Source organism: Balaenoptera acutorostrata, chromosome 7 (assembly GCF_949987535.1).
Source record: "Balaenoptera acutorostrata chromosome 7, mBalAcu1.1, whole genome shotgun sequence".
Lineage (NCBI taxonomy): Eukaryota > Metazoa > Chordata > Mammalia > Artiodactyla > Balaenopteridae > Balaenoptera > Balaenoptera acutorostrata.
Window position 1 is genome coordinate 50,119,556 of NC_080070.1, and position 18,448 is coordinate 50,138,003.

An 18,448-nucleotide genomic window follows, 5' to 3' on the forward strand; every position below is an offset into this window, starting at 1 on the left:
AAGTCAACTCTGTTGATTCTGCTACTCAGATTAAAAGGTTAAGAACAACCTAGGCACGTGAATAAATAAAATGAATTCAGGGGAGTGGTTCCTATTGCCCTAGCCACTCCTCACTCTTTCCTCCTGTACTACCTTTCCGTAAAACCTGCAAGTCTTTCTTTGGTGTGCCCATGGCTCCCAACCCTGTCATGAGCTCAGAGAGGATGAGAACCCCGCTAGCTATCGCCCAAGGGTTCAAAGATTCAAATATGTACACCAAGCACAGATACAAGAAATGAATAAATCTCCTTCTCTCTGACATACATTACCTTCTGCATTTTCATTTACCTTTAGTTTTTACTTATGAAATGGATGCAGGATTTTCAAACATTAGAGAAATATATACTGGAATAGAGAGTGCAAGTTTCTAGCAATTCTATCCTTCAAAGAAAACAATATTAAGTTGTTTTCCTACAATTTTTCAAGTTTATGGAGAAACCGTTGGGTAAAATAAAATCAAATTATTTTAAACAGTTATTGCATTCATGGTAGATTTCTGTGAATGTTTCTCAACGAACAGACACTAAAAATACAAATGCTAACATCAAGAGACCCACGTTTTATTGAGGTTAGAAGTGGATCCCTGTACTTGGAAAGACTGGGAATTTCTGCTCTTGCTTAACTATTGCAGCAGCTGCCGCGAGTCAAAGTTATGCCCTTGACTGCAAGGAAGCAACACATGCAGTTACAACACTCCAAGGGGGCGGTTCTGAGGGTCAGATGCTCCAAGGAGGCGGTCGTGAGTGACAGCCGCCGCCTCCCACACACCCTTGGCGTTTTGGTAAACAAGGAGACTCCAGCCCGCAGTCTGCAAATGAGGGAGGAGCTTGGGGGCGGGGCCAGGGCTCCGGATGTGCTAGTACGAGAAGGCCTCCTATTCGTGGTTCGCAAAGGGAGAAGGATATAGGAATTCTGATTGGTCTGCTTCCCTGTCCGTAAGAGGATTGACGTCCCATGTCCCGCCGGGCCGCGCCTCTCGGCTCCGCGCTCCTCCCCTCGCGGGTAGGTGCCCGCCCCGAGCAGCAGAGCGCGTGCGCGTGCGGCCCCACGCCGCAGCCGATCCCGCCCGCCGCACCACGCACCCTAGCAGTCAGTGGGTGAGCTGGGAGTCGCGGAGGTCACCGTGGGGAGGCGGGGCGGGGGCAGCATGGCAGCCTCCTTACGGCTCCGTGGAGCCGCCTCCGGCCTCCGGTACTGGAGCCGCCGGCAGCAACCAGCAGTGGCCAGCCTTGCAGCGGGTAAGGACCTCGCGCCTTCTTCCCCCGTCCCTCCTCCGGCCGCCCGCTTCGCGCGCCCTGACTGCTGAAGAGGTCTTTTCACCGGAGGCGCTGCGGTTGGATCGGGGCTTAAAACCCAACATTTTGACTGGTTCCAAGGCCTGGCCTCTAATGCGGCTCGCGCCACTAGTGCTTCCCCCCATTCTCCCCACCCAGATCTAGATGAATGGGGTTCGGCGTCCTTTTGGGACTTAGGAAGGAATGGGAAGAGCTTGGGGTAGAGAGAGGAGTATTTGGGTCCGAGTCGTGCTTCTTTGGAGTTAGGGCTTTGAGGACAATTGGAGGGCCCAGCCCCAGGGGCTACCCCCTACCCACCCCAGCAACCCCTGGCCTTGCAGCGCCCCGGGTGGGCGCGCTCTCCGGCCGCAGCCCTGATTTTTGTTTTAATCACCTTAATTGTCTCTGATGTTTTTACACAAGTGAAGTCTTATAAATCAGGTGATCATTCTTTCCAGCAGTTTTAAGTCACCCTTGACCGGCCAGGCGGGCTTCCACCGCTTCTCTGTAACTGTGCTACCTGAAGATGGCACTTCTGTCAAATTATTAACCAGAATACTTTCGACGTTCTCAAAATTATGGCCTGAACCTATCCTGCTTCCGTCCCCTCCCACCCCTCATATCATTATAAGTTATGGAAGCTAACCATCGACTTAGGAAGAGGCAGTTTTTACACCCACAGAGAACTAATCTTTCATTTTACAGATGGAAGAGCCTAAAGCCCCTTGGATAAGTGAATTAGGATATTACAGCAGCATCTAGAAAGTAGTCCTTGATTCTTTCTGATTCCTGCACTTTTCTTCTACAGCAGGATTCCTCTTTAATTGGAAAATTAGTTGATTTGTGGGGAAACTGCCATTGTCTTCCTGTAAAATTTTTAGTTTTGAAAATGTACTATTTAGCACTCTCATACTTGGGAGATTGAAAAAGCCTTGGTATTAATTTTTTCTGATCTTTACTTAAAAAAAAAAAAAAGGCTGGGAATTGAGTTCGTAACAGCCTTCCTTCCTCCCCATCAGTAAAAATCTAAGCAGAAGAGTGAATTTCCTCTTTGGCTTGAAAAGGGAAAGCTCCATATGATGGGAGAGAACAGATGTCTGATACAGAATCACAGTAATGAGATACAAACTCACAGAAATTGCCAAACTTGAGTGTAACCACTGTTCGAGCTACATGTATTGAACTACAAAAAATGCCTCCTACATTGGAGATACTTAAAAAAAAAAAAAAAATCACTCTTCTGCAGTAGTAAATGTAGCACCAGTTTTCACATGAATGCACAATTCTTTCAGTTTTGATTAGTCAAGGAAGACATACGTGCTGTTTAGTGGTTTTACAAGGTGTTCTAACCGTATTTTAATGAACCCTTGAAGTACCTTTTAGAGTTACAGGAAAGTTCTTAAAATTCGTGGAAGAGTCTGAGGCCTGTGACTTTAACAAATGCTTCTGTAGACTGGAAAGGCCTACCTTGAAATGCTGGTAGACTACTTTGGCATATAATCTTGTTCTTTGACCCAAAGACATTGTAAGAATATAGATTTATGACAAGTTAAAAATTTGTGTGTGTGTGTGATGATTGTTTAAAATGCTTCAGTAATTGTTTTTACTCCGTGGAATTGTTTTAAACATTTTTGTTAATTTTAATTTACTACAAAAGTGCTAACTTTTTTGATGTTGGAGTCTTAAAAGAAAAATTATGTGCCAGTTTGGAGTCTAGGGACATTAAGAAAAAGAACTGTGTTCAAATAGTAACATTATTTAGTGTTCTGAATTCTGTGGGATGTTTGTCTCCATGGTATGTTTAAGATGTTTATATCATATGGAGGGTAATATTATAAAGCTCTATACAGTTATTTACAGTTTGAAAAAAATGAGATCTAAAAGTTGTTGGTAATAGCATGTCTTTTAAAATATTTAAAGCATCGAAAAGTAAATAGAAAAATGAGAAATATTAAACTAGACATACATTACTATTTTTTTCATACATTACTATTTCATCACCATTTAATAAAAGTAAGTTTTTTGTTTTATCTTAAAAGGTAATTAAATTTAGTTTCAGACTTCTTTGTACAGACAAAAAAATGACAGATGTTGACCCTCTACGGTCATTTGATTCACTAACAAGTACAAGGAACAATAATTTGTAACAGATCATCTTAAAGCGACCACCTGACCAAAAGTGGAATGGGAAAATTAGCCAGCATTATAGACAGAAATGGGAATACAGTTCTTTTTTATTATTGGCTCTTTGTGTGTGTACGAAATCTGCCTTCAAAGCAGCATAACTTGTTGTATAAATAAAATATATAATGCCATTTTTTTCCTCTTTACATTAGCTTCTAGAGTTGCACATGAAACTCTGAAAAGCTGCACATGACCCTGGGGACCAAAAGTTGACCTTAAACTTGTGAAATTGCATAAGGAGAATACAGTTGACCTTTGAACTAAACGGGTTTGAACTGCATGGGTAGCTTATGCATGGATTTTTTTCAATAAATTTGTACTACAGTTGGTTTAACCTGCAGATTTGGAGCCATGGGTGTGGAGGGCCAACTGTAAATTATACTTGGATTTTGTGAGGAGCGTCAGTGCCCCAACCCCACTCATTGTTCAAGGGTCAACTGTATTTCTAAAATAACTTGACCCAAATAATAAAGGCCTTTATAGAGTAAGTCACTACCCTTAGTTTAGTAACTCTTAGCATTAAAGCAAAAAGAATGCTTATGACGTAATATGTGATAAAGTAGGACACAAAGTTGTATATACAATATAGAGTCTCATAATGAAAAAATGCATTCAGAAGACTAGAAGGGCTATACAAAATGCTAACTGATTATTTTTGTGTAGTGAGATTAACTTTTTCCCTTATGACTTTATACTTTTTCGTATTTTTCAGTTTTCTACAATGAATTACTCTGATGAGAGAAAAAAACTTTTAGAAATGTAAAATAATTAACCTATTAACCAATTTTTCCATTTTGAAACTTAGAGTCGCCTGATTTTTGGTGGCACTTCATGTTACCAAGATATGGATAACTTTGTCCATGTCCCATTGGAGAAAAAGGTTGTAATCTGTAAATTTACATCTATAAATTTAGAAACTAACTTTGCCAAATTTTCTGGCTAGTTTCTTCTTCCTCCTGGCTGCCGCTTAAGTAGTGGTACTGAGAGTCACAGGAGTTTGCTGATTAGATACAATCTTTTCTTTAATCTCTAGTTCATTTCCTATTACATACTCTGATTTTTCACAGCATTTCGAAATCTTTTACTTAGGTCTGCCAATCTGTGAACAGTCATTTGCAGAGAGATGGAGGTACCATAATTGGTTGAGGTAATTTGGAACTTGACCATAGGTCTGGGAGGAAAGGATATTGGATAGTCATCCTGCAGCGTTTGCTTAATGGTTGCTGCAATACAAATTACCTTTGCTGGATCCACTTTATCACTATCTTTACTCTTGCTTCAGCACTGACTTTTATCCTCATTTGATGAAAACTCTCTCTAGTTAGTAATTCATTCATATAACATTATTAAACACTCACTGTGTGCCAATTTATTTATTTCATTTCATTATAAAAGTAGTTATAAAAGTTACATGCACATGGTAAGAACTCAAAAGGTTATAAAATGAAAAGTAAAAGAGTCATTTCTCTAACTCTGACCCATCAGTCCAACTTTCTAGCTGTAACTGCTGTTTCTTAAGCATCTTACAGAAATTTGAAAACGTTTAATGCATATGTATTCTTTTTTCTCATATACTGTATGTTACTATATATAATGCTCTGCATCTTGCTTTTTTTCACTTAATAACATGTCCTGGAGATTTTTTTCCTTATACTTTTAGATAGATATATCACATTCTTTTGAACATTACATACTATTTCATTGTATTGATTTTCTATGAAATATCAAGTACCTTGTTAATGTATATTTAGTTATTATAAATTAAGTGCCCTGTTAATGTGTATTTAGTTATTTATAATGTTTCTGTTGTTACAAACATTCCTATAGTAAACTATATTTTTGTGTTGTTCAGAGTTTATATATAGTAGAGGTCAGCAAACTGTGGCCCAATAGCTGGGTCCCTGTTTTTGTAAATAAAATTATATTGGAAAACAAGCACAGCCACTTGTTTTTATATTGTGTATGGCTGTTTTAAAACTATAGCGGATGAGTTGAATAGTTGTGAGAGGCCTCATGGCCCCAAACTGAAATTGTTTACCCCCTCACCCTTTAAGAAAAAGTGTGCTGACCCCTTACGTATAGTATAAATTCCTGGAAATGGAATTACTGGGTCAAAGAGTATGTACATTTTCAATTTAAATTTTATAATAAAATTCAAATGTAGATCCTTTTTTCAAATTGCTGTCTAAAAGGATGACATAAAATACAGTTCTACAGTGTATGAGAGTATATTTTTTATCAGTCCTTTCTAACCAGGTGTGAGTTTTATCAAAGAAACACATTTGTCCAGCTGATAGGTGAAAATGGTATTACATTGCTTTGTTTTGCATTACTCTAGTTATGACAGAAGTTGAGCATTTTTTCAAAGTTTTTTAAAAATATTTTCTGTTAACTGTCATGTTGTGATTTTGGCGTACTTTAAAACAATGGATTATTTACATTTTTCTTCCAGATTTTAAAGTTATTTGCATATATAGTAAAGTAGCCCTATTTCTTTCGTGTGTTGCAAGTGTTCTTCCTAGTTATTTGTATTTTGTCATGTTGGTGATTTTTTTTTTTGAGATGTGCTAAGTTTTTCCCCCTTGTTTTATTATGAACAATTTCAAACAAAGTATTGAAAGAATAATGCCATGAATATCTGTGTACTCTTTGCTCGGTGTCAACGGTTGTTAACCAACCTTTTGCCATATTTGCTTTATTTCTTTCCAAGTATATTCATATCCCACCTGTATCATTTGAAATTAAAATGCAGACACTATGACACTTTCAACCCTAAATGATTCAGCGTGAATCTCCTAAGAAAGCCTGTCTCCTACATAGCCAAACTACCATTTACCTAAGACAATTAGCACTTCCCTGGTATCATCCTAATATACAGCTCGTATTTAAAATTTCATAATTTTCCTTAGAATGTCTTAAGACTTTTTCCCCCCCAAATCCAGATCCATTCAGACTTCACACGTTGCATTCGGTTGATATATCACTTTAGTATCTTTAGATTGAGAAATGTCTTCTCTTGTTTGTTTTTTCTGTAAACATGTTGACTCTTTAAAAACAACTTTATTGCAATATAGTTGACTTACAATAAACTGCACCTGTTTAACGTGTACAGTTTGATGAGTTTTGATGTGTATATACCTGTGAAACCATCAAACCATCATCACAATCGAGACAGTGAATGTATCCATTCACCCCTCCCCCATCAGTTTCCTCATGCCTCTCTACATACTCATACATCTATAATTGTACAGTTCCACTGGCTAGATAGATTCCTATCTTGACAGTTGTTTTTTGTTTCAGTTCTTTAAAGGTGATGCTCTCCTGTTTTCTCACTGGCTTTGTTTCTGACAGGAAATCTGCCTTCATTCTTATCTTTGTTCCTCTGTACATAATGTCTTTTTTCTGCCGGTTGCTTTTGAGCATTTTGATTATGATGTGTCTTGGTATAGTTTTCTTCTTGTTTCTTGTGTTGGGGTTCATTGAGCTTGGATGCATGGGGTTTATGGTTTTCATCAAATTTGGAAGTTTTTCCCATTAGTTCTTCACATATTTTTCTTGTCCCCACTTTGCTCTCCTCTCATTTGAGGACTCCAATTTCGCTATGTATTTGGCTGGTTGAAGCTGTCTCACTGCTCACTAATGTTCTTTTTATTTTTTAAATTCTTTTTTCTGTGTTTTGTTTTGGATAGTTCTGTTGCTTTGTTTTTAAGGTCACTATCCTTTTCTTCTGTAATTATATTATAATCCAACCTATTGCTGTGTCCTTTTACTACTGTATTTGAAATATTTTCCATATCTGTCTTTTCTATAGCCACCACTCTTTATTAACTCTGCCCTTACTGTGGACTGAATGTTTGTAACCCTCCAAAATTCATGTGTTGAAATCCTAATCCCCACTGTGGTAGTGTTAGGAGGTGGGGCCTTTGGGAATAATTGGGTTATGAGGGTGGAGCCCTCATGAATGGGATTAGTGTCCTAAAAACAGGAAGGAGAGCTTGTCCTCTCTCTCTGCTCTCCAGAGATACAAGAAGATGGTCATCTACAAGCCAGGAAGTGGGCCCTCACCAGATACTGGATCTGTTGCCTACTTGATCTTGGTCTTCCCAGCCTCCGGAACTGTAAGAAATAAATGCTTGTTGTTTAAGTCATCATAACAAATATACTGTGGTATATTTGTTATAGCAGCTGGAATGGACTAAGACAGACCTAGACAGTCACTTTTATGTTGGTCTTTTTGCCTCCAGGCTCTTCCTTTAGTTCATCCATTGTACACTGCTGCCTCATTTCTGTCCTAAAGCATGGGTTTGGTCAGGTCATTTCTCTTGCCCAAACCTTTCAGTAACTACCTGTCTTAGTCTGTTTGGGCTGCTATAACAAAATACCATAGACTGGGTGGCTTATAAACAACAGAGAACTATTTCTCACAGTTCTGGAGACTGGGAGTTCCAAAATAAAGGTACTGGCATATTTAGTGTCAGGTGAGGGCCTACTTCTTGGTTCAAAGACGGCCGTCTTTTCACTGTGTCCTCACATGGTAGAAGGGGATGAGGGAGCTCTCTGCAGCCTCTTTTGTAAAGGCGTTAGTCCTGTTCGTGAGGGTTCTCCCCTCATGATCTAATCACTGCCCAAAGGCCCCACCTCCAAATACCCTCACACTGGGAATTATTTTTTCAACATAGAAATTTTGGGAGGACCAAACATTCAGTCTGTGGTACCACCACTTGCTTACAAAATACACTCAAGTTGTTTAGAGCATACTTCCCAGCCTTCCACATTATGGTTGCATTTTTTCTTTCAATCTTAATCTTGCTGTTTTTGTTTCTTTGTGCATCCTGTAGGAAGAGTGGAGGGCACTTAAAAATGAAGAACCTAGAGTCAGATTGGCTGAATATGAATTTTGGCATTACAACCTTATAAAGTCTTGGGCATTTTATTTAAACTAACCAAGTGTCAGGGACCTGAGCTGGAAGATAGGCTTAATGATGGGATGGGATGACAGTGCTATTTATAAAGTACTGAGTATAGTGTCTGGCATGTAGTAAAATTGCCACAATTATTAACTTTTACTATTATTCATTTTTTCTTGGCTTTCCTATTTCCTTGCATATGCTCATGTGCATACTCATTCCTTTTCTATATGGAGCTCCCTTTGTTCCTACTCTAATTCCATTTGAAAGCCTACCCATCCTAGAATACTCAGGTCAAATGCTAGCTTTTTCAAGTTCCCAAATCAGATGAGTTCTTTAGTATCAGCATTATTTTTCATACTTTATCCTTTACTTTCATGTTTTAGTGTCTGCGTACATAGTTGTCCTCTTGTGTTTTAAGCTGGTTGAAAGCAAGGACTGTATGTCATTTGTGTCTTTGATGGCATCTGCCATGGTACATATGATAGTTGCTTCATGTTTGTTGAATGTGTGAATGAATTATGGTCCTACCTTGCTATAGTTATTAAGTGTTTGACTTACAGTGAGTTGCCTGTTAAAATTAACTGCATTTAAATAATGATATTCCTAGTTTCTAATGTTCTTAGTTAAATTATACCTTTTCAAGCTTAACACAGTAGTCAGGCACACCAGTTGTTAGTATTAGAGTTCTCTTACAAAGTATACTTCTCATTCTGCTTAATATCAAAATAAAAATTCAGTGAGGTGTCATTTCTCTGTCATTAAACCCCTTGTGAACCAGAAAGTTAGGCGCAGGACTCCTATCATACCCAGCATGTTAAACTCAGCACTGGTAAGGCGATGATGCACAGGAATGACACCCATCTTTAACAGAAATGTTAGAGGCAGTCATCGAGTTCATAGGAATTAAATGTGCTTCTGACCCAAGAAGACCTCTATTTCTTAAGCATTAGGGCTTCAAATAATTTGCTTTTAGGAAATCTCATTACACTGAGATTAAGTTGAAGGAAGAGCAGGGATCCGTTAGTTGAGAGGATCTGAAAAAGGGTGACTGTGATTAGTTGGTGCACTACACAGTTTTAAAACTGGAGTCCTTGAAAGAAAAAGGAAAAATAAATCCGGGAAATGATAGGGAAAAGGGCAAGTGGAGTTATTTCTCTTTGTTCTCTCACTAGACTGTGAACTTTTGGAGGGCAAGGACCACATCTTGCTTGTGTCATAGTACTTCATGCAGTAAATACTTGAGTGGAGTTCTAAATTAATTTATTTATTTATGGCTGTGTTGGGTCTTCGTTTCTGTGCGAGGGCTTTCTCTAGTTGTGGCAAGCGGGGGCCACTCTTCATCGCGGTGAGCGGGCCTCTCACTATCGCGGCCTCTCTTGTTGCGGAGCACAGGCTCCAGACGCGCAGGCTCAGTAGCTGTGGCTCACGGGCCTAGTCGCTCCGCGGCATGTGGGATCTTCCCGGTCCAGGGCTCGAACCCATGTCCCCTGCATTGTCAGGCAGACTCTCAACCACTGCGCCACCAGGGAAGCCCGTGAGTGGAGTTCTAAATCTAGAAATAGAGAAATCGTGTCTAATACTATTTTCATGGTGATGCGAATGCTGTCTGCTCTCTTGCAAAAAGCATTACCTTGAATTGTATGCCCCAGTGTGATTTCAAAAAGCCTTTTGTAGGGCTTCCCTGGTGGCGCAGTGGTTGAGAATCTGCCTGCTAATGCAGGAGACACGGGTTCGAGCCCTGGTCTGGGAAGATCCCACATGCCACGGAGCGGCTGGGCCCGTGAGCCACAGCTGCTGAGCCTGCGCGTCTGGAGCCTGTGCCCCGCAACGGGAGGGGCCGCGATAGTGAAAGGCCCGCGCACCGCGATGAAGAGCGGTCCCCGCACCGCGATGAAGAGTGGCCCCCACTTGCCGCAACTAGAGAAAGCCCTCGCACGAACCGAAGACCCAGCACAACCAAAAATAAATAAATAAATAAATAATAAAAAAAAAAAAAAAAAAAAAAAAGCCTTTTGTAAAAAGGAAGAAAATCAAATCAAACAGAACCTGCATACAGCTTTTTGTGTGTGTGTGTGTGTGAATTTATTTTTTTTGGCTGTGTTGGGTCTTTGTTGCTGTGCGTGGGCTTTCTCTAGTTGCGGCGAGCGGGGACTACTCTTCGTTGCGGTGCGCGGGCTTCTCATTGCGGTGGCTTCTCTTGTTGCGGAGCACGGGCTCTAGGCATGCGGGCTTCAGTAGTTGTGGCTTGCGGGCTCTAGAGCGCAGGCTCAGTAGTTGTGGCTCATGGGCTTAGTTGCTCTGCGGCAGGCATGTGGGATCTTCCCGGACCGGGGCTTGAACCCATGTCCCCTGCATTGGCAGGCGGATTCTTAACCACTGTGCCACCAGGGAAGCCCTGCATACAGCTTTTTAAGAACAATTTTCTTTTTCTGTAAATGGAGATGCCTCTTGTGTGAAAGTGCACGGAGTTGTTATCTCAGGGTCCTGAGACTGTTACCCTGGCCATGGAAAGCCCATGGAAGTGTCCCCCTGCTCTCTCCTAGGACCCCATTTATAAACTGGTGACTTTTGGTTGAAATACATTCTTCTGGGTTTAACATTTTTATTAAGATTGTTTTTTATACCATTGGAGGGGATGGTTTCTATAAATGAGGAAGTGGGAAGGTAAAACGTTTTCCCATTCTTGGACCTTGTCCAAGATACAGGTTTTTATTGAATACTTCCAGTTTTTAATACACATTATTAAAGAAGGTAATATAGATAAGAGAATCTAGGATACTTCACTTAACAGGTAAAGTATATAATAGGTATTTAATAAATGATAACATTAAGTTTATTGTTAAAAATAGTAAAGGGATGTTATAGAGATAGAAAGCAGAAGAGAGAATGCTTAAAATTTTATGATTGCTTCCTGGAGAACTATATACTCAGAAGTTAGTCTGCCTATACATTGTTGATATCTTTAAATGATCATTAGTTTAAAACTAGTCTTTAAAAAGTTTTTTTTTAAATAGAAAATATCAAAATAACAATTGACTTCTTAATATTGAGTGAATATTTACAATAAAACATGTTATCTGCTCCTGTTAAAAATAATGTATTGAAATCAGTGTGTTCTAGGTCAATGGCTTCTAAGACTCCAGTTGGATTCATTGGAGTAGGCAACATGGGGAATCCAATGGCAAAAAATCTCATGAAACATGGCTATCCACTCATTATTTATGATGTGTTCCCTGATGCATGCAAAGAGTTTCTAGATGCAGGTGAACAGGTAAGACCTTTTCTTAAGATTTTTTTAGATTTTGATGTTTAAAAATGTTTTTTAGATTTTGATGTTCCACATTCAAATGAGTGACATCTTCTTAGAAGTATACACAATGGATTTGTAAAGTTAACTTGTTAATTTTATTTCTCTATATGTAATATTATATATGTATATATTATATGATATGTAAAATATGTATACACACACACACACACACACACGAGACCGTGTACTAGTAACTGAATTTAGAGTTTTTTTTTCAAGATATGAAGGAAATTCTTCTTGTACAAGTTGTAGAGTGGTAACTGAGGGCTGAATGTAATCCCAGAACTGGGTGAATACTAAAAAATTCCTGAGAAATACAGAAAAAGGTTAGAGAACAAATAAATAGTCAACTTCTAGATAATAGACTTGAAATAAATACTGAGAAAATGCAATGCGTACATAAAGAACAGGTTTAAGCAACATAGAGGCTACTTGCAGATCTGGATATCCTCCATCTCCTTCTCCATCATGGTTTGTGTGCCATCTGGGGGTGGCAGCAGTGTTGTTTGAGGATGTGTGAGTATCATCTTGGAACTTTTCAGGGTAGGGTTGTGGCTGCTTATGCCCATATAGTCTCTGAATATTGACACTGTACCACCAGTGCAGCAGGTTTACTGATGACCTTAAGTAGCTTAGGGACTTCGACTTGTTGGAGAGGTTTGATCAGTTCTTTGTTCTGGGAAAGGTGGCTTTACCATCTTCAAGGATGGTAAGGAGTTCCAAGTTGATATTCAGTCTGGCTTGAATTGTTTTTTTGAGGAGAAAGATATTACTTTTTGGGATAACACATCTATTTGATGTTGGCACTTTACAATGGTTTATATATTTATTTGTAAGAGTAACAACGGTACTTGGTCTCTAAACAGAGGAAATATCTTCAATTAAATACGGAATTCAATCAAAGTAATAACAGCATATTCTTCTGGCATTTTGGAGAAGAATGTTCCCGAAGTTTTCATGTGTGTGTGTGTTTATGAAAGATCACATGAATTTCTCTTCCTCTTTCTACCCCTTCTAGTAATACAGAGGTGGAAATTGAATGGAAACTGATTTACCCTGGACTGGCAAAGCAGAAGCTTAGGGCCTTTCAAATTGTGACCAAAGCCATTACTCTTCCCTCTATTCCTGTAGCACTTAACAACTTGCCTATGGAGAACTGAAATGGTCATCACCCCTTTGTGAATCTCTTTTCTGCTGCTTGCCAGATTTCCGGAGCTTTCTGATGCTCTGCCTGAATTGCCTCATACTCTGAAGTTATCCTTTTACCTCCATTTCCCAACAAAATTCTTAGTTTTTTAGTGTTGCTAATTTTAGGTAGGTGTGAAGGAAGGCTACCTTAAGAATAAGACTTATACTTGAGTGAAGGAGACATTTACATTTTAAAAGAGACAGAAAAGAAACTAATATTTAATGAGTACCTACTACGTGTCAGGTCTTTTACTAAATATTTTGTACATATTATCTAATTTTATCTTTGTAACAGAAGTATTTTCAGGGAACTGATGCTTGGAGAAGTTAAATAACATCCCCAAGGTTACACAGTGAGTGAATGGCAAGAGCCAGGATCTGAACAAAGGTCTGTCTTTGACTTTGGAGCTTTAGCTCTTTTTTTTTTTTTTTTTTTTTTTTTTTTTAATTTTATTTTTTATCTTTGGCTGCGTGGGTCCTCGTTGCAGTGCACGGGCTTCTCATTGCAGTGGCCTCTCTTGTTGCGGAGCACGGGCTCTAGGCACGCGCGCCTCAGCAGTTGCAGCGTGTGGGCTCAGCAGCTGTGGCTCATGGGCTCTAGAGCGCGGGCTCAGCAGTTGTGGTTTGCGGGCTCTAGAGCGCGGGCTCAGCAGCCGTAGCGTACGGGCCCAGCTGCTCCACGGCATGCGGGATCCTCCCGGACCAGGGCCCGAACCCGCGTCCCCCGCATTAGCAAGCGGACCCCCAACCACTGCGCCACCAGGGAAGCCCTAGCTCTTCTAATTACATGATGTGTAGTCACTAATTAATGAAATTTATGTATGAGACATTTTTAAGTGTATGTGTGGCATCTTCCTTGATGATTCTGAAATGTAGCTACCTGTTACCTATTTATAAACTAGACTACTAGAAAATAAAGTGCCTAGATTTCTCTTGGATCAGTTAATGTCAGGCCAGTAATGATTATATACCACACCCTTATTTAATATGTTGTTCTGCACCAATGAAATTTGTTGGAATTAAATAATAGTTATCTATTATGATGGATTGTATAGTGAGTGGGTATACAGTGGGTTGAATAGTGGCCCCCCAAAAGATGTCCTACAAAATTCTTAGAAGAAAACATAGGGGTAAATCTTCATGACCTTGAATTTGGCAAAGGATTCTTAAATATGACACCCAAGATCATGAGCAACAAAATTAAAAATAAGACTTCATCAAAATTGAAAACTTTTGTGCTCCAAAGAACACCAGCAAGAAAGTGAAAAGGTAACCCACAGAATGGGATAAAATATTTGCAAATCATATATCTGATAAGGACTTATATCTAGCATGTATAAAGAAGTCATACAATTCAAACAGAAAGACAAGTGACTCAATTAAATGGACAAAGGATCTGAATAGACATTTCTCCAAAGAAGGTACAAATGACCTATAAACACATGAAAAGATGCCAATATCATTAGTTATCAGATAAATGCAATCAAAACCACAATGAGATTTCCACACCCACTGGGTTGGCTAGAATTACAAAGTCAGATAACAAGAAGTATGGAGAAATTGAACTATCACACACTGCTGATGAGATTGTAATTCTACTCCTAGGTATGTATGAAAGAGAAATGAAAACACATACCCACACAGAAACTTGTATATAAATGGCAGCATTATTCATTATAGCCAAAAGATAGAAACAACCTAAATGTCCCATCATTGGTAAGCAAAATGTGGTATATCCATACAGTGGTATATTATTCAGCCATAAAAAGGAATGAAGCACTCACACATGAAAGTCCAGAACAGAGAAATGTAGAGACAGAAAGTAGATTAGTGGCTGTTTAGTGCTGGCTGGGAGAGGAGGGGAAAGAGGGAGGCAGGCATAGGGGAGAGATAGCTAATGGATATGGGATTTTTTTCTTGAAGTGATGAAAAGTTCTACAATTGTGATGGTTGCACATATCTGTGAATACACTAAAAACCATCAAATTATATACTTTAGGTGGGCAAATTATATGTTATGTGAATTATATCTCAATAAAGCTATTTAAAAAAAAGATAAATGTCCAAGTTCTTACCCTTGTGAAAGTGACCTTATTTGGAAACAGGGTCTTGGCAGATGTAATTAGGTTTAAGATCTTGAGATGAGGTCATCCTGGATTTCAGGTGGGCCCTAAAGGCAATGATGAGTGTCGTTACAGAGAGCCACAAGGGGAAGGCCATGGGAAGTCGTAGGCAGACTTCAGAGTTATACTGTGGCAAGCCAAGGAACACCGGGGCAACCAGAAGCTAGTAGAGGCAAAGGAGGATCTTCCTTTGGAGGCAGCGTGGTGCTGCCTACACCTTGCTTTCATACTTGTGGCCCCCAGAGCTGTGAGAATACATTTCTATGTTTTAAGCCACCACGCTTGGGGTAACATTGCGGCAGCCACTGGAAACCAGTACAGAAAGAATCTACAAAATGGGTTTAGAACCTGCCCTTTCCACTTAGTATCTGCAATCTCAGGCAAGTTATTTAGTGTCTCTATATCTGTTTCCTCATGTGTGAAATAAGGATAATAATAATAACCTTTCTCAGGGAGTTGTTACGAGGATTAAATGAATTCATATATGTAAAGAATTTAAAATCGTGTTTGGCACAGTAAGGAGTGTGTGTGTTAGCTCTAAGTAAGTTCCCATAAGTCTTGGTTTCACCTCTGCTCCACAGAGCTGTTACTCCTTTTCTAATGCTTTCTATTCACATGACAATGTCAGAGTCTCTCACTTCTTTGTGAAGAAAAGTTACTTTTTATTGCTTTGATCACTGTGGGTTAAGGCTACCTTAGAATCTCTTAGCAAAACAGGAGATAGGACATTCATTAATTTACTAATTTGACTGATGTTTCTTGAGTACTTTCTATGTGCTAGGTACTGGGAATATAGCCCAGAACAAAACAGTTACAGTGTTTGTCTTTGGGGACCAACAGGAGGTGTTAGATTATCAAATCACACAAATATGTGATTCCACATTGTGATGTGGAAAGAAAAAGTAGAGTCTCCTCAGTTTTCAGTAAAATCTGCATTACGTTGGCTGAGAGGGCAGTTAGGGTCGTTCTCTGAAGACTAGACGTTTAGGTAGATAGCACAAGAATAAGCAGGGTTTATCCAGGTGAAGAATGGGGACAAAGGAGCAATTTTCCTTAAAAGTGGAAGCCTCTCTCTCCCGGTTTCTAGAGATTTCTACTTTAGGTCGACCGGTACAGGTTGAGTACCTCCCATGTGTCTAGCAGTCCACCTAGTGCTGTGGAGAATAAAGCAGGTTGAGTTGGATGTGGCAATGTAGTAGATGTGTCTCAGGTGGCAAGACTAAATAGAAGGGAGTTTTTATTAAAATTGTATTTTGACAGTAATAAAGTGCTGAAGCAGGTTTTGAGGGGAAAAATAATAAGTAACTCTTAAGAGTCATTTCATTTCTGATAGAGAGCTACATAAATATTGTGCTTAATCTTCACTCACCTACAAACAGAAATGTTGTAGCCTGAAGTGAAAGTCATGGAGACGAGATCTCTTGGATTCCTGGATAGAAATCAGAGGGTTCTAGGACACAGACTCAGTTATTAGATTTTCCTTCTTTTCTTCTTCCTTGAGATACGTAAGTGGGTGTGGGGAAGGAAAGAGGATGGGTTCTGGGTGGCTGCCCGTCCCAGATTAGTGAAGCGTGAGACTCTCTTAGCTTCTGCCCGCAGCTCCCAGCCCTGCCCGGCTCCCAGCCCTGCCCGGCTCCCAGCACACGGTGGGAAAGTTGTGTGGGTGGTTCACACTGGGACAGCAAAGCCTGGAAGGCAGAATCCTCTTTTCCCACGTCCCATCTCCCTCACAGCTCTGCTTCCTCTCAGTCTTGACTCTAAGAGGTCCTCTGAGTATTGATTATAACAGCAGTGGAGGGCAGGAGAATGTGAAATTGAGATAAATGACAGGAGAAGGGTAAAGGGTAAAAAAGCTTTGGGCCTGAGGGGAAATATTCTGTCATAATAAAATGAAAACATTTGTTGATAAATGATTTATGCCGGCAGCTTAAAAACCGTTTTGAACAGCGGCAGTGTCATTTGAACAAGTGTAATTTCCTAAGACCCCTACTTTAAAAGGTAATGTTAATTTGGATGTGTGACTTCTGATGTGTTAAAATGTCAGTAGTACTAATTCATAGCTATATTTAGTTTTAAAATGTTTGATAAAGGAAAGAGTAAGTTTCATTTTACTACTAAAAGACAGAGAAGACTTAGGATGAGATGGAAAAATATAGGTGAAAACTTTGAAACTTCTTGCCATTGTGTACAATAGTGCAGTGAATGGATTGAGTTCAAAAATTCAGAGTATATTTGAGTTGACTGTTACATTTTAAGGACAGGTGTCCCTTCCTTTCCCTAATGTTACTATCTTAAGTGAAGTCGATGAAATGGCAGCCAAAGAAAACAGAATTTTTTCCCCTCAAAGTCTGCAGAAAACATGGCTAGTTGATTTCAAATGTCAGCTGTGCTTTCAGTGGGAAATTTGCAGGGAGAGAAAGTACCAAACTAGACATATCTGGATCAAAAAGCAATCAACTAGTTCTAAAGATCTTTGGACATCTCCTTGAAGAAGTGCTTTTTCGTTTTTTTAAAAGCAAAAACTGGGGATTTACTGTTTCATGTAACTGAAGAGTTCGGGAGTGGCCTGAACCCAGGCACAGCCGAATTTTGGGCACAGATGTAATTAGATCCGTTTCTGTCTGCTTCTTGGCTCTGCTTTCCACCGGCCAGCTCCTCCCTCCCCTCAAGGTGCAAGGTCCACCTTCAGTTCCAGGTGAAGTGCTTTAGGATGTTACCACCCTGGAGGTTTTCCTTCCAGCTGTACCTAGTAGTAAAAAATACTACATGGGTTATGAAGGAAATAAAAACTTGGACATGTTAAAATGCTTCACGTGCCTGACTGTATTTAATGAACTTATTTATACCTTTACACGTTAACCAATTCTATTAGGGCATTTATAATTGGTTTAATATGTTACTTGTGGTCATTCCCATAAAAAATTTACGATTTCCTCTCTCCGTTTCCCTTTATTATATCTTTATTTCTGTTGGAAACTCGGGTTTAACATACAATGCATCATTTCAACTTCTAGCATCTATTCTTAGAATGTAACCCATGATCATTATCAGGCCTTTGGGTATTAGAAATCATGAATCAATAAATTTTGAATGTAGTGGTTTAAATGCATAAACCCAGGAGGAACCTGGCTGCCTGGGCTCAGATCTCAGCTCTGTCATGTGCTGGCCGTGTGACTTTTAGACAGATTATTTAACTTCTTTCTACTTAGATTTTCTCATCTTATAAAATGGCAGTAGTAATAGTACCTTCCTCTTAGTCCTAGAGAACCTGGCACATAGAAAGTGCTGTTACTACTACCACTACTGTTACTACTGTTATGGTTGTTGCTTTAGTATCTATACCATATTTCTCCCAAATCTTCATTCCCCAACACCACACATATAAATGCACCACTGTGTTTGTTGGCTGAGTCACTGAGT

The 18,448-nt window shown here is 39.5% G+C and overlaps 1 protein-coding gene across 3 annotated transcripts in view; it reads left to right on the forward strand.

Annotated features, from left to right (window-relative positions):
* Window positions 1-1,081: 1,081 nt before the first annotated feature.
* The window catches only part of HIBADH (3-hydroxyisobutyrate dehydrogenase), a 107,311-nt gene continuing 89,944 nt past the window's right edge, over window positions 1,082-18,448 (forward strand). For 2 of the 3 annotated variants that reach the window (XM_057550505.1, XM_007171527.3), the window contains exons 1-2: window positions 1,082-1,277; window positions 11,518-11,678. In XM_057550505.1, the coding sequence (XP_057406488.1) occupies window positions 1,187-1,277; window positions 11,518-11,678 (252 nt within the window). In that variant the 5' untranslated portion in view covers window positions 1,082-1,186. The remainder of the gene's footprint in view (window positions 1,278-11,517; window positions 11,679-18,448) is intronic. The other variant, XM_007171526.3, reaches the window with a different exon arrangement.